Below are 17,480 nucleotides of genomic sequence, written 5' to 3'. Positions count from 1 at the left end.
CGTGACTCGCGTCTCACGTTGTCGCTGGGTCTTTCCGAAGCACCGCCCAACAATGGTGTCAGCGGCAGTAAACCCATCGCACCCCGGCCTGTTTAAACGATTCGAGAAGAGCGAAGGGGGCGGAGCTAAAACCAGAAGATACATTGAGGGGGCGGAGCTAAAGCAAACTGGTTCTCCTGAAGCGGGCCCTGCGGAGCTGAAACAAAACAAACCGAGCAAAGCACCAGATTTAGATGCGTTAACTTCACCCCGGCGGCGCGGTGTGTGTGTCGATGCTTTCCCAGAGCCCGCGCGAAGAGGAACAATGAGACTTCGGTCTCAAAAAGCCGTGAACGTCACATCTGGCGCGGAGACGCCGCGGACCAACCGTCGCCCGTCCACCAAAGATACGCCGAGAGAAGCGACGCTCACGAAGGTAACGCACCGCCCGTCGCCCCGGTTCGTTTCCCACCCGGTGGACTAGTTGTAATAACAACACATCACACGTTAATTAAACCATTAGCCTCGTAGTTTCAGTTTTCTGATGCTCTGGACGGTGAAACGACACGTTGACGTCAGACTGCGATGCTAACTAGCTAACGTAGCTAGGTAGCATCACCTGGACAATAGGTGTCTTTTCTCCTGCCTGCTTCACTGGCGTCCACCAGCTGACTGTCCTCTTGTCTCATCCTCGGTCTAGTGGCGAGTTGCATGATCTCGAAAACTGCTAACACTTCGTTACGTTAGCTACCCCGAGAAGGGCCGTGGCTAGTCCAAGTTAAGATGTTCTATTGGTTCATTAAAGAAGCTATAAACTGAAAGCTGAGTGGAGATACACCGCCGACCTGATGAATAGAGACCAGGAAGTCCCTCTCCCTCTGTGTGTGATGTCATACTACACTTAAACACACGCAACACTTTAACCTGCTGACATTTCACTTTAATCACTGCCGTGTATATATATATATTGTATTCCTCTGTATATTTAATATTGTTATTGTCTTTTTGTGTTTTACTACTGCTCTGTGTACTCGCTGCTGTGATAGTGCAATTTCCCTACTGTGGGACTAATAAAGGAATATCTAGTCTAATTTAATACAACGTACAGTGGTGTTATTTGGTCTCTGTCGACATCGTGCTCGGGTACATGAGAGCGTGTCATCAGCTCTAGCTAGAACGGGCACTCGGTAGAGCGCATACCTTCACATATATAAGATTGGGCATTGAATTATGAACATGTTGGCATTAGTTGCATGCCAATTGGATAGAAATTGACCGAGCTATGGTAAAAAAAAAAGATTTTGACCTTTTCCTGACTTTGACCCGATTGATCCCAAAATCTAATCAAATGGTCCCTGGATAATAACCAATCATCCCACCAAATTTCATGCGATTCGGTTTAATACTTTTTGAGTTATGCGAGTAACACAAATACAAATAAATAAATAAATACACACACGGCGATCAAAACATAACCTTCCGCATTTTCAATGCAAAGGTAATAAATATACAACCTGCTCACCCCAATCTCTTGCTCCTCTTTTTCAGAAGAACTGATGCACACGATCACATAGTACACAGCTGAGGCACAGTTTCTGGTGCTACATCATGCATACAAGTTATTGGGTGAATAAAATACAACCTGTGTTTTACCCTGTAGGATGAAGAGCCCGCGGACAGTGACTCCCACCACTCCGATGATGAAATCCCCATAATGACCAGGCGCCCGATGCCCCGTGGCCGGGCGAGGAAGAGAGCCGTTGCTGTGGATGACAGAGCAACTGGTATGGTTTTAATATATATTTTCCTCAAACTGTCCACTGCTTTTTTTTTAAAGACAAAATAATCATCTGACTGACGTCTTCTTGTGGTCTAGACGCGTCGTTCAAGACTCCGATCCGGTGCAGCGCGCGCCGTGAGCGCGTGCTGTCGGAGATCGACCCGGTGTCTCCTCGCAACGCCACGGACCGAAACATCTACTCGCCCATCGTGCGTTTCCTCACGCCCACCAAGGAGAGTGAGTACGCCTCATGTCTTCTGGACCTGGACCTGAAGTCATGCACAGTCCCTCCAAATATGATGTTTTGGGGGAGGATACAAATGTTGTTGTCGCCATCACTGCCAAGTAAATGTAAATGTTAGTCACATAGAAGGAACATAATGTCGTGAGCTTCGGTCATTCCTTCGATGGTATTGTGTTAATATTTAGTACAGACGGGAACAAATGACCCCAGACCATTCCATCATGTAGACCACAGGTGTCAAACACGAGGCCCGCGGGCCCGTCGCGTCTTTTTATGTGGCCCCCGACGGCTTGAAAGACGCCTTTTTTTTTTTTATTCAGGAAAAATATCCTGTGCTTTTATTTTGAAGGTTTCAAATGAAATGGATTCATGTTATAATATTATAGAAATGTTCTCATGCACAATATTTCTACACTCAAATAAACAATAATCAAATGCAAAGAGTTATTTAACACTGTTGGGGGGTAGATGATACAACCGGCCCTTTGAGGGCCGCCGTGAAGCGGAGGGGGCCCACAGTGAAAATGAGTTTGAGTACAGGGTGTGTAGTTCATCAAATATGGAAGACCTTAGCTGGAGGTGAAACGTGCTCCTGGTTTCTCAAAGACCAACAGACGCATCTCTCTAACGTTGTTGTTGTTGTTGTTGTTATTTGGTCCAGATGTGAAGTGTGCTGGAAACACCGTGCTGATGAGCCCAGAACAAGGCATGTTTGGCTTTGGCTCCATTGACCTTCTGGCTGGAGAAGAGGAGGATGACATCTTCAACCCGTACGTATAAAACTTCAATCCAATAATATCTGAAATACTTTTTCATATCCGGGAAGTGAACGGAGACCACTACTTTAAATCTAAATGTATTGTTGAGCGAGTGTTGCTCTGTGACTCTCTCCGTTCCAGCTTCACCTTCATTAAGAACTTGCCGTCTCAGCATTCTCAGCCTCAACTCCTCGACATTCCCCCTAAGACGCGCAGCACCCCGGAGGCCACGCTGGTGGTCGACCTGGTGAGTGAATCCTCTGGAGCAGCCGGGGGGGTCATGTGTATATTTGGACGTGACACCATTTTCCTAATTACATTCTTTTTTTTAAAGACTTTCAGCTTTAATCCACTGGGGGAAATTATCACATTAACTATTTAACTATTAAAGCACTTTTCACAAAATCCAACATTTTCAGAGGCAGATGTGATTTAACAATCAATTGTCTGAGTTATGGCCTGTTACCGTGCCCATATATATATAATATATATATGGACACGGTAACAGGCCATAACTCAGACAATTAATTGTGTGTGTGTATATATATAAATAAATATACACGTATACATACACATATGTATGTATATATGTGTGTGTGTGTATATATATATGTATATGTATTGATATATATATATAGTGTGTGTGTGTATATATATATATAAATAAATATACACGTATACATACACATATGTGTGTGTATATATGTATTGATATATATATATACGTTTGTGTATATATATATGTATTGATATATATCTATACGTTTGTGTATATATATATATATGTGTGTATATATATATAAATAAATATACACATATATATGTGTGTGTATATATATATGTTTGTGTGTGCGTGGAGCCGGGTCACCGGTGTTCATTGATGATGTCGCAGCTGGATGAGTTTTGAGGTGCATCTCCTCTGATTTCTGGATAACGACCCAAAAAGATACTAAAACAACCCGAGAGCTTCTCAGAAACAAATGTAACTTCACTTCACTTTGTCCTGCTTGAACATTAAGAGGCGACTCTTGAACCTGGACACAATAATCTGAACTCAAAGTTCACGCGTTAAACTTTTTCTATGAGCCTTATGCTTTATTCCTGCATATGGGTTGGTAGATAATATACCGTCACGATGCAACGATTTAAAAACGCAGGTCTGAATGACGAAGAGCCGGTTCGCTGAGACGTCGTCAACTAATCTGCATTTATGGAAATGTGGAACACAAATGAGCCAACGGCAAATTTAAATCTGCCGAGCAACCGCTTGTATCTTGACTACGTGGCCGATGTGTCCGAATAATAATAATAATAACAATGTCTTCGCTAGTTTACGCTGCGCTCCGATGTCTCCGCAGAGTTTTCTTACATAATCACTTGTATAAGGACCAATGATGTCCGAGCTCATCGATAATCTGGTTTATAATAATAAAATATCCTCGAGTGATTCCCCTTGGGAAATTATTCTCTGCATTCATGTCCGGCAGCCGGGGCTTCAGTGCCTTGCTCAGGGACACTTCAACGTGAACGACGGGGATCCAACCCCAACAATCGATTATAGATTCGCTCAACGTTCCGTATTTCCACCACTGAGACGACCCGCGTCCCGTTTGTCCCCCCCGTCCTCCAGGAGGAGACGCTGATGTTCAGCTCCCTGAACGTGATCCAGGACGCCGACTACACCTTCACCGCGGCGTTCCAGGACCATCAGTACAAGGTGAGCCCTCATTGGCCGATGGGAGGAGTTACGAGGGGATGGACGATCGCGCGCTCGCCACCGCGGCGTCTTGTTTATTCTGACGATGGTTTCGCACATTAACGTCGGACCGTTCATGTCTGAGTGAATTGCAAGGACATGTTTATTGTTTTAAGTGAACATGTCTAGAGCGTCTTCCCCTCTCATCAGGTCTACATGATCCTCCGGCCTCATGTTAAAGAGTTCCTTCAGTCCATGGCGAAGATCTACGAGGTAGAGTTCGATGGAACATTTAATTATCTGTCTTTTAACTGCGCTTGGCTCTATAGTTGTTTATGTAGAGTGACTTTAGTGTTTGTGTAGCTGTGTGTGTGTGTGTGTAATCGGTTCCAGCTGTTTGTTGTGTTCCAGCTGTTTGTTTACACGTGTGCAAAGAAGGAATACGCCGAGAAGATCCTGAACATCCTGGACCCCCAGAGGAAGCTGTTCCGGTACGTCTCCAAGAGATCTGCTTCCTCCTGTGGTCCAGAAGCGCCAATCGGGTTTATCAACTGTGTGTGTGTGTGTGTGTGTGTGTGTGTGTGTGACATGTTGACGGCGTCTCTCAGACATCGCCTGTATCAGGACGACTGCGCCTGCGTCCTCGGCCACTACATCAAAGACCTCAGCATCCTGGGGAGAGACCCCTCCAAGACGGTGGTCCTGGACAACGCCCCCCACACATACCCGTACCAGGTGAGCATCAACACACACACACACACACACACACATACCAGGTGAGAATCAACACACACACACGTACCAGGTGAGCATCAACACACACACACACACCCGTACCAGGTGAGCATCAACACACACACACACATACCCGTACCAGGTGAGCATCAACACACACACACACACACACATACCCGTACCAGGTGAGCATCAACACACACACACACACACACACATACATACCCGTACCAGGTGAGCATCAACACACACACACACACACACACACATACATACCCGTACCAGGTGAGCATCAACACACACACACCCGTACCAGGTGAGCATCCTGGACATCACACACACAGCTCTTTTGATATCCTCAGCGGTACGGTTGGCATTCAGTTCGCTCTCTCGTGTTCCTCCGCGTCGGTCGTCATGCGTCGGTGTCCCGTTGCCGTGGCGACGCCGTCCGTATTCACCGCCGCCGTCTGTGTCTTGCAGCTGATGAACACGATTCCCATCTCCAGCTGGTCCGGAGCGCCGGCGGACCGAGAGCTCCAGAAGCTCGTCCCCTACATGGAGAAGCTGTCTGCAGCGGTACGCCCCCCCCCCCCCGTCTGGACTCCATCTCGTCTTCATGGGAACACTTTGGACACGCTAGACTTGGATATCCGGGGATTTAAGATTTAAGTTATTTCATTATTAAAAGCTAAATATTTCGGGATCCACTGACGCCGGATCAGTTGTTGTTGACCTTATTTAACACGACGCAACTTCAATGTCATCGCCGTGGCAACCTGCTGTCACTCAGTAGAACAAGTTTTCAGATCACAAGTTATCATTTATTTAAAATAATTGTTGCCACGCCATAAATTTTGAGAATAATCTGTATATTAATGGATAATTAAAGTAATTATTCAGTTGCAGATTTGAGATTTTAAGAGTTTCACATCTGATCGTTTTAGAAAACATTGGAAGTGAAAACGTTGTTTCCTAAAATGTACTTTAGCATCAGAAGTATCTCTAAGGGTTAAATAATTGATCCGTTAATACGTGGACGTGTCTCTGTGTTTGAGGATTGTAGTTTGTGTGTTTGGGTTTTTTCAGGAGGATTTTCGGGAGGTGCTGAAGAAGAGGAAGGACCACTTCCACCGGCTGCTGTCGGAGGACTAACAGGACCCCCCCAAACCCCACTAACCCCGCCTTCTTTCTCCTCCGGATGAATTCAAAGGCGGCACATCATCGAGCTGCCGCCCCCGCTTTGTTTATATATAACACTTTAAATACGATGTTAATACTCCTGCTTTTTTTTTCTTAATTTATTGATTATATTGCTAATCAACTGCTGCCTCCTTTGTATATTTTATGAGTTCTTTTGTATGCAGCGAAATCACCGATTTAATAAATCGAAAAAATTAAAATAACACCGCCACTCCTCGTCTCTCTGTTCAGTTTTAGTGAAATACTTTTTGATTTAATACGAAACGGTTCGTCATGAACGCTGCATCAGAGCGAGGAGGAGGAGGAGGAGGAGCTCATCTCAGACTGGTTCCTCTGGTCCACCGTCTCAAAGGAATCACTGAAGTTTAATAAGCATCAATTTACAATAAAAAGTTCAAGAGTCAAAAATACAATTAAAATAAATGAATTAATTGTATAAAATCTGATGTCCTTATCTGACCTCTTCAAATAATTGTATTCTAGAAAAGAAGCATTCAATATATGGGAAACGTTTCATCTAAGGCCGTCGAGATGTTTGACGTGTTAAATGGTTTCATTTCCTTATAAATACTAATATATCTGTTCTGGACCGGTTCAAATACTGTTAAAATAAACATTACACAAGTCACAACCAACTTTATTCATTTATTTATGTATTACTTGTCAGAACAAATTGTAGTACTAGTTACCTTTTGACTTTAAATAAATGTTTATATATGTGTGTATATATATATATTCGTGCTGTGAAAAATAACGCGTTAACGCGTTATGATTAAATTACAGGATTAATTAGTTTTAAAAAATGTTATCGCATTTAACGCATGCGTAGAATGAGCTTCCAATCCGTCTGTTGTTGGTCGTCTCTACAGCAGCGTGTCATTCTGTCTCTACGTGTCGCGTTAACACGACTCAGAGCTCCGTCTCGCGCGCGGCAGAGCTCCGATACGGCGTGTGCGCGCACATCGGGACGAAATAAAGTCACTTAAACCCCCCCCCCCCCCCCAGTCAACAACTCTTCTCGGCTCGCGCGCGTGGAGCAGCATGCCGCGCGCTGGGTGTGAGCAGTATGCGCACCCCTGTGTATAAGTGTATATATCCGTCTTTTGTCATAAATCTTTATGTTCTCACAAAAATATACCGAGAATATCGGTAATATGTGATTAATCATGTTTAATCCACAGAAACGATTAGCCTGATTAAAAAAATTTATCGTTTCACAGCCCTAATATATATATATATGTGTGTATATATATGTATGTATATATATATTGCATATATATATATTGTGTGTATATATGTATGCATATATATATTGTGTATATATATTATATGCATATATATACATATGTATATATATTGTGTGTATATATATGCATATATATATGTATGTATATATTGCATATATATTGTGTGTGTGTATATATGTATAATTTGTGTAGATATAATCACATAAATATGTCACATTTATGCACCATTAATAAAGGATTTGAATAGTTGATAAATACTATGAGTCACACGTCTTCTCCTCGATGCGCCCCCTGGTGGTCGCTCATGGTAGTGTTACCGCGTTGTGAATCGACCACTGAGCCCCGAATCTGGCTTTCAGGGAGCGTTGAATGTTTAATTAAATGTATTTTTATATTTAACTGTGTTTTATGTGTTTAAAGACAGTTTATAATGATTTTCTTTGACCCCAAAAGGGAAAGAACAACAAAACAATTGTTTTAATACTCAAGACTTTATCACCCCGGTTCGTATGGATGTGAATGAGTGTTGGTGGTGGGGGAGGGGCCGTAGGCGCTGATTGGCTGCCACGCTTCCGTCAGTCTGCCCCAGGGCAGCTGTGGCTACTGATGTAGCTCCACCACCGGGACGACTGTGTGTGTGACTACTGGACTCTGGACTCTGTAAAGCGACTTCGGGTGACATGAGAAGCGCTATATAAAATAAATGATTATTATTATTATTATGACTGTGAACTGAGGACAGTCAACGGTATTGATAGGTCACATTATTTAGTGGTGTATTCTTGTTGTTCAAAAGTTAAATAAACAACTTGTTCCATGTGATATTATTTGTATGGCTCTTTCCATTGGTCTGATGTATGTTCAGGTACAAACTGTTTTTATAAAGCATTTTTTAAATATTTATAAACTGAAAAATACAGCCAGGTCAGATAATATCTCACAGAACACCTGCTCCACCCTCTGCTCCACCCCCTGCTGTTCTCCACCTGGAGCCACATGTGTGTCTGGCATCCGGCTGCAGCTCCGTTATTATGGGATGGCGCTCGCCGACAGCTCCATTAAACGGTATTTATGGCGGCCGCAAGTAATCGATATGCAGATAGAGCCGAGCGCTGCACCACCCAATGTACACCACCACACAGTATACACCACCACACAGTATACATCACACAGTGTACACCACCACACAGTATACACCACACAGTGTACACCACACAGTATACACCACCACACAGTATACACCACCACATAGTATATACACCACCATACAGTATACACCACACAGTATACACCACCATACAGTATACACCACCACACAGTATACACCACACAGTGTACACCACCACACAGTATACACCACCACACAGTGTACACCACACAGTATACACCACACAGTATACACCACCACACAGTATATACACCACCATACAGTATACACCACACAGTATACACCACCACACAGTATACACCACCACACAGTATATACACCACCATACAGTATACACCACACAGTATACACCACCATACAGTATACACCACCACACAGTATACACCACACAGTATATACACCATACAGTATACACCACCACACAGTGTACACCACACAGTATACACCACCACACAGTATATACACCACCACACAGTATACACCACCACACAGTATATACACCATACAGTATACACCACCACACAGTATACACCACACAGTGTACACCACACAGTATACACCACCACACAGTATACACCACACAGTATACACCACCACACAGTATACACCACCACACAGTATATACACCACCATACAGTATACACCACACAGTATACACCACCATACAGTATACACCATACAGTATACACCACCACACAGTGTACACCACACAGTATACACCACCACACAGTATATACACCACCACACAGTATACACCACCACACAGTATATACACCACACAGTATATACACCATACAGTATACACCACCACACAGTGTACACCACACAGTATACACCACCACACAGTATATACACCACCACACAGTATACACCACCACACAGTATATACACCATACAGTATACACCACCACACAGTATACACCACACAGTATACACCACACAGTATATACACCATACAGTATACACCACCACACAGTATACACCACCACACAGTATATACACCACACAGTATACACCACCACACAGTATATACACCACCATACAGTATACACCACCACACAGTATACACCACCACCCAGTGGAGAGGAAGAGGAGGTGTGGTTACGAGATGAGTCTTCTGGATTATGTTTTGCATGAAGCACGGCAGAGCAACTTCTAACACCCGGGTGTCAAGAGGTATCTGTAATATCGACAGGACAAACCTCTGGGGAACAAATCCTGATTTAGTCCCTGAGAAGCTTTAATGCTTTTCAATATTGCTTTTGATGGGATGGGATTTTGAAAAAAATAATCAAAACACGAGTTGGTATCACTTCATAACTATATGACGATATAATTGCTTAGAGAAGTGGCAGTCAAAGGAATTTTTGGCCGATACAGCGAGAGATCACAACAGTCTGAGGGAGTAAAAGCCAGTTGAGAATTCAAGTTTGCATTCACACCTCCTTTTTTATTTAAGCGTCTTTGAGTACTTTGAAAAGCGCTATAAAATGTAATGCATTATTATTATTATTAATGATTACTTTTTATTTATTTATTTTATTCAGTTTTACTGGGAAAAAAACAACACAACAAAACATTGTAAATGACAGAGTAAAAAATAAAGAAAAAACAGACAAAAGTAGAAAACATTTAGTAAATTAATAAATTAATATTAAATTGATAAAATCAATCGCTCTTTACAATTTGTTTTATCTTTTCAGGTCGGCTGAGAACATCACACCTTTTTTGATGTGTATTTATATTAAACAAGGCATCCTGATTTGTGTACAGTTGTGAGGTCACAACTATACAATATATGAAGACCATTTCAGATTTAGGCAGGGATACGCGTCTTCCACTTTATTTATGGTCGCACTGTATTTGAGACGGATCAATTGAGAGGAAGAACACTTGGAGCCGAGCTGTTGTCTAGCAATGCAATTGGGTTTAAATGAGCTCAAACAGACAGACACGTGATACATACAGCTAGGTGTGCGGAAAGAATGATGAGTCGAGTCTTTCCTTTTGGCCGTGGCCGTTTATTTCTCATCCCCACACCTGTCTACCTCTACTTCCTGGTGCCCGTTAGCACCCTGCGTCCCCAGGGCTCCGCCCCTTTCCTTAAAGGGCCTCGTGAATTCTACTCCCCTCCAACGTCATATTTAAAGTCAGGTCACGTGACTCATATCTGTCAGTTGGATTCTTGTTTCGTCACGATAAATGAGAACCGACTGACGGAGCATTCATTGGTGTCATTATTGTTTCGGGTGAGTACTTTACCAAAATAACAGCTTTAGTTGACTAAAATACATGATTTTCATTATATAACTTTAATTTTATTATTACAATATTGAAGTATTTGGACAAAGCTATCAATCGCCTCTGTCACTTTATTTGCGAATGTATCGGCCAATAAGCTACGAGCCTATAACAGGTTTATTAATGTAATGTAACTGTTATAGCAAACATGGAGAACAACGTTCCGAGAAGCTTCACGGTCACAGCGGTTGTTCTGGGTAAGTGATAACTACCGTTTTCACTTTAAGTTAACGAATTTGTATCCCTCTCGGTACCGTTTTAAGCTAACATCCCAATACAAGTGTTCAGCTGATGTAATGGTGTTCTCATGTCGGTTTAATGGTGTTAAACTAAACTTGATCTTCATACTTTTCGAGCTAAATATCGTTTTCATTATTAGAGTTAGCTTTATCTTTGCTAGAGCCGTTAAATGGACACTAACGGTTACGGTTGCCTGTTTTAGACCGTTAAACAGCCGTTGCTCGGGTCCACTCCGGACCAACGGCTATTCGGGGATATAAATGACCATCAATGCTGCCAACACGTCCGGGACCGTAGTTCTGCCCTTCACAATAATCACGCGTCAACAACTCTAAACTATGCAATAAAAGCTCCTTCATTTCCAATTAATTCACACCTGCGGGATATTTTGTTAAACTCTTCTCATGTCGGTTTAATGGTGTTAAACTAAACTTGAGCTTCATACTTTTCGAGCTAAATATCGTTTTCAAGTTAGCTTTATCTTTGCAAGAGCCGTTAAATGGACACTAACGGTTACGGTTGCCTGTTGTAAACCGTTAAACAGCCGTTGCTCGGGTCCGGACCAGGGTTGCCAGGTCTGTGTGACAAAACCAGCCCAATATCAGAACTCAAAATATGCCCGTGCCAACCATATACACTGCTTTTAAAGTCCAACAGCATTGCTATCATTGCCAAATTTATTGTAATATCTACAAAGTAACACCACATGTTTAGTATGACAGCATTAAAAGCAGTTTTCCCTCAACAGTTATTTCACCTAGGTCCTAAAATGGCCTTGTGTAATTAGATACAGTATATTATCATAAATAAAATGTGTGTACGTGCTGATCTGGAGTCAGTTTGGTAAACAATTACTATCATAACAACAATATTACAACTAAAAACACAAGTATTCACAAGTATTCATGTTTGAAAAGCTACATTTGTAAAACAAAAAGCCAAAATAATTGTGCAAATCCTTGAAAAGATGATGCAAACATTTATTTAATATACAAACAAGACACAAATAAAATTCAGGAAAAAATATGGACACAAATAGCATTTCAAATAATAATCTTCATCCATTTTCAAAATCCAGCTCCTCGTCACACTGCCCACGACAGCAATCCCTTGGAGCTCTTCGGGAGGTCAGGTTCCCTGCACCGACCACACGCCCAAGCTGTTGTCTCCCTGTCTTCAGGAGTGTGACCTCTTCAGAGAATTTTGTTTATTACTTTTAATTCAAGAAAGATTTCCCCGAGCTTGCATACAAAGAAAGTTAAGATTAAGTCCACAACCGGTGGATATCGTGCATCCAGCAGATGAGGAGCTGGATGATGATGATCTTAGTATCCTCAGACCTGGTTGGTTTAGCGGACAGTTAACCTAATTTAACATAATTTAGGACTTAATTTTAAGAAATGTACTGTCAATAAATGTTTGTATTGTTAGTCAGGGATATTAAGAGACTGCAATTGGAACTCAGTCTTATTGAAAACCTACTTGACTAAATGAAGCAGCCAACTAAGTTATAAGATACATTTAGGAAATGGTTTTAACTGCATGATTAAGAGTTTTAGTTCATCAAACTACCTTCACAACCACAATTGCATACAAAACATCCAACTTTTTAAAATGTAATGATTAGATGTATTAGATTCATAAACTGAGTGTTGAAGAAGCAGTCTGGCAGCAATGCACACCACCTGATGTGAGAATCACTTCAAATAACGTTTGTAAAACATCTTTGTTGTTGTCTCACAGGTCTTGTCGTGGGCTTGATTTTGAAGTTCACCGCCACGCTGTCCAAACTGGACAAATTCCTGATCCAATTTCCCGGAGAGCTTATATTTCGTCTGCTGCATGTGGTGACCACTCCTCTCCTCATCACAGGTGTGATGACAGGTAAGCCCCAATACAACATGCACACAGCTTTCATAAGGAATACTGGTGGTTTGGCAAGTTGAAGCTTATTCAAATAAAATATCCCTCAAGGGAATAATACTTGATCACCAGCCACTGTGGACACCAGTCACAACGACATAACGATGGCACATGCTACACTAGAATAGTGATGAAGGCAATAAACCAACTCAGTAATGCCACTCGCATAGAAATACCTCCCTAAAGTTTACATGAGCTAACTTCAGCCACCGTGAGCCAATCTTAAAATCAAAGGTGTTTGAGTCCAGGTCAAGAATGATTATATTGGTCCTTAGTCCATTATCCATCTGTCTCTCAACTCATCTTCCATCCCAATCAACAATATTGACAGAAAGCTCCATCAGCTCAGGCAAGTGAAACGGCTACATTTATGAAACTGTCTTTTGCACAAACACTGTTAGACAGCTACTGGAGGCTGACTGTCACTGCAGTACCGTAGGTAATAAGTATATTACCTGTTTCAAATGAGTCAAATCCTCCAATAATTGCTATTCATGCGCCACACAGATATGCTGTGAGACCCGATGACCCAAGGAGCAGAGCTGCTGTTGTAAACTGTCTTAGTGATGTCATCGGTTGGATGGCACAACATTTTTGATATCTCAAAATAACAAAGTGTCGTTGTTCAGTCCCCCGAACAGTACGAGTCCCGTCGCCTTCAACTAAGTCAGAATTGAGCAGCTCTAGGCTTTTCACTAGTTTTACCTCCATCACATCCCCCCCTCAACCCAGGCTTCTCTCCACTGGCTCCACTCTAGCGCCTGTCGGCCTCTGCCGCCAGCTCGAGCCGAACCCTGAGCCCAGGAGCTCAGCTGAGATGCTTGAGGCCCTTGTGGCTGTTCCCTGCAGTCAAAGCATAAAACTAAAGGTGACCGGTCTCTCTCAGGGGCCCTCGGCTTCCCCGAGGAAATAAAAAGCTGGCAGAACCAGTGATCTCTTTAAAATCACCTCTTAAAACTCACTAGTGATGTCGTCATTCCACTGCTTTTACTCTTTGTAATGTTTCTATTGATTTGATTACATTTTCTTTGTATTTTGTACTTATTGTTTTGATTTATCTGTCGACGCTTTTAACTTATTGTACTGTTTAATCTCAATTCTCCGTAAACGTTTTTTCTTACGATGTGTTTCCCTCACTTTCCGTCACATTACCTTGAATGATCCACTTGTCGCCTGTATGACCGAACGCACTCTCAGCCTGCAGACCGTGACTCATGTTGTCTTTTCCAGGTGTTGCTCGTCTAAAACGTGGATCTTCAGGAAGGATGGCTTTTCGTGCGTCAGCCATAACGACTTTGCTTTCTGTGACTTTGGGTAAGAGATATGTCGTACGATGATTTTATTCAGAAATATATTGTTTTATTGATAAACACACAATGCATATGGCATTTGAACATTTCCGTTTTTTATTTTACTTGAGCTTCTAAATGTGCTATTTAAAACTCATTCACGAGCCTCTGTCAACATGGGAATGCAGCTACTTCAACCAGGTGACACATATACTAGTTTCTTCCATGATGATCTTCCCGAATGTGTTCCGCTCTATATTTTATTAAACCTTTCTCACCGCAGACATTTTGACGGGTCAAAAGTGGAGATGTTATTAATATCTCAGTGAGCCAGCATGCAGGCAGCAACAGGGCCAATGAACAACTCAGTGGAATTCTCTCATCAATATTATTCATGACACCTGTGTTTGACAAGTCACAATGACTGCCGTTAGCGAGGGCTATGAATATAAAAGGTAGTAGTGAGTTTATTTGGGGTAAAAAAAAATATCCACAGTGCAGCTAGCAAACTCACACAGGGGTTTTCCCTTTGGTGGCTAATGAGGCTGCTGCTCATGGAGCGAGGCTGAATTAAATGATGTGATGTCACCAAACTTAATGGACCAATAGGAATGGTGAATGTGTATCTTCTCCCACATCAATACAGTTGCAAAGAAAGTCATTACCTTCGCATTGAAACGGCGGAAGGTAATGTTTTGATTGCCGTGTATTTATTTATTTATTACCTTCGCATTGAAAAGGCGCAAGGTAATAAAGGTAATGTTTTGATCGCCGTGTGTGTATTTATTTATGTATTTATTTATTTATTTGTATGCATGTTATTCACATAACTAAAAAAGTATGAAACCGAATCGCATGAAATTTGGTGGGATGATTGGTTATTATCCGGGGACCATTTGATTAGATTGTGGGATCGATCGGGTCAAAGGTCAAGGTCATGGAAAGGTCAAAATCTTCTTTTTACCATAGCGCGGTCAATTTCTATCCTATTGGCATGCAACTGATGCCAACATGTTCATAATTCAATGACCAATCTTGTGATGTGTGAAGGTATGCGCTCTACCGAGTGCCCGTTCTAGTTTCATAGTGAGTTTGTATTATGATTGAATTCGCTGTTCTGCAATAAAAGAGTCTCCCCCTAGTGGGAGAGTCTTTTAATTCATGCACAGTATGGTGTTCAAACACCCTTGATACAAATGTGACTGACAGTTTGTTTTATATAATCATGTTGATCTTTTTTCTTCTTCTTGCTTTTCACTGTTTTATACCATGTAAAGCACTTTGTGTGAGGCACTGTTCTTTGACGTTTTACAGTCGTAATCCCTCTTCAGCCCATTCCAATCAATCTGCTGTGTGGTGTTGTGCTCTGACTGTATATGAGAGAACTACAGCAGACACTATTCTGTGTTGCAGCGCTGATCCTGGCTCTGTCCATCAAGCCAGGAGTGGATTCCCTGAAAAAAGAACATCCACAAGATTCCAACGCCTTCTATTTTCACGACGCCTTGTTGGATCTAGTCAGGTGAGAAGAAAGTGTATATTTTGACATCATTTCTGGTTTCTCTGCACATCCACTTCAGCAGGTTTTAGGGTCAGTGACATCATCTCAGACAACAGTATTCACATTCATTCATGTTTTTAAGCAGAAATAATTAGGTATTTCAGGTTCTCTAGAAAATTACGCAAACATCCAGCAAATCAAGTCGTTGATAAAGTCGCATTTCATGAGTAATTTTCCAAAAATATTAAAGCCCACCAATGAATGTGACTTTGACATTTTTTTTACAGGACCGTTATCCCAACAAACCCGATCCTGGACTGCTCCCGCATGGTGTGCTTTTCATGAGAGGCATATGAATCCTTTATTATCTTTCCTTTTATATATATGATTTGAACACTATTTCTTTCTATTATAGCACAAGACTGTGAGGTTTGTGGCTGAAGCGGATGAGGAAAATCTGCAGCCGGTAAATATTGTTCCCGTGTCACTGAGAAGATCATTTTGTGGAGATAGCATTTGCAGAGATAATCTTTCATGCATAAAGTTGCTCTCAGATTATTATTCATAATGAGTTTCCGTCTGGTTACAGAATGCTGTGAGAATTAAGAGGGGATATGTTCAAGGCACCAACATAATGGGCCTGACTGTCTGGGCCGCTATTCTGGGCCTGTTTCTGGACAACATGGCAGAACTTGGGGAAGCCTTTTTAGTGCGCTTTAGGATCCTCAACGGGCCTCCCATATTTTGGTCCACTGGATTCTGGGGTAAGGTGACACAACATACCATTAAATATATGATTTACTTTCTCCAACAAATATAGAAATACAGTACATGTCCAACAGTTGTACGTATTTATGCTAACATGCTGAATGTAATACAAATGTGGTGTATTTTTTTGTTCAGAGTATTATTACAAATAGTAAAACTTTATTACTGATGAAACATAGCAGCATCTTTCATTCTTCTACCCCTGTTAAATGTTACTTGCATTATAGAGTTTCAGGTCAGTTGTAAAGTTCTTACACTTCCTGAAATTAGAACATGTTTGATGGTTTCTTTTGTATATAAGAAACTGTATATAATATAAGAACAAATATATTCATAAATGAAGGCGATTCAGACAACCGTCTGCGTCTTCTCAGTCAGTCTTCCCTTCATTTGTTTCATTTCATGGTTTTCTTTCCAGCCTGTTGCCACTTGCCATCGTGTCCATGGTCGCAGGCATTGTCGTGCAGGCTGACGACTGGGAGATAGCCATCAAACTAGCACAGTTCATCGGAGTAGTCGTTTTTGGGTATGTTCCCCTTTTATGGTTTTATCACTGAAATGACGTCACTCTGAAAAATGAAGTTGAATTCATCAAAAAAACGAATGAACCGAGTCAGCTAATGTTCTCAACGTCTGGGTGTATCCTGTCCT

General features: G+C 41.8%; 2 protein-coding genes across 3 annotated transcripts; both read left to right on the top strand.

Moving 5' to 3' along the window:
• The first annotated feature begins 158 nt into the window (after window positions 1–158).
• Window positions 159–6,597, top strand: ctdspl3 (CTD (carboxy-terminal domain, RNA polymerase II, polypeptide A) small phosphatase like 3). Of its 2 annotated transcripts, none has more exons than XM_056415213.1 (11): window positions 159–415; window positions 1,640–1,763; window positions 1,856–1,996; window positions 2,665–2,773; window positions 2,903–3,008; window positions 4,392–4,478; window positions 4,668–4,730; window positions 4,869–4,948; window positions 5,066–5,192; window positions 5,673–5,768; window positions 6,279–6,597. In XM_056415213.1, exons 1-11 carry the CDS (start codon window positions 305–307, stop codon window positions 6,342–6,344), a joined length of 1,110 nt encoding a protein of 369 aa, XP_056271188.1. In that variant the 5' UTR covers window positions 159–304; the 3' UTR covers window positions 6,345–6,597. The 2 variants fall into 2 exon arrangements, with proteins under 2 accessions (XP_056271188.1, XP_056271187.1); XM_056415212.1 differs by having other exon boundaries at window positions 4,851–4,948.
• A 4,659-nt stretch (window positions 6,598–11,256) lies between these two features.
• LOC130194126 (excitatory amino acid transporter 3-like) lies at window positions 11,257–17,333 on the top strand. Its single transcript, XM_056415020.1, has 8 exons — window positions 11,257–11,305; window positions 13,092–13,232; window positions 14,502–14,585; window positions 15,974–16,082; window positions 16,349–16,391; window positions 16,477–16,527; window positions 16,651–16,825; window positions 17,248–17,333. The coding sequence occupies exons 1-8, from the start codon at window positions 11,257–11,259 to the stop codon at window positions 17,313–17,315; spliced, it is 720 nt and encodes a 239-aa protein (XP_056270995.1). The 3' UTR covers window positions 17,316–17,333.
• Window positions 17,334–17,480: the final 147 nt, after the last annotated feature.

Source organism: Pseudoliparis swirei, chromosome 5, assembly GCF_029220125.1.
Source record: "Pseudoliparis swirei isolate HS2019 ecotype Mariana Trench chromosome 5, NWPU_hadal_v1, whole genome shotgun sequence".
In the NCBI taxonomy this organism is placed as follows: domain Eukaryota; kingdom Metazoa; phylum Chordata; class Actinopteri; order Perciformes; family Liparidae; genus Pseudoliparis; species Pseudoliparis swirei.
This window is presented reverse-complemented; position numbering and strand designations above follow the sequence as displayed.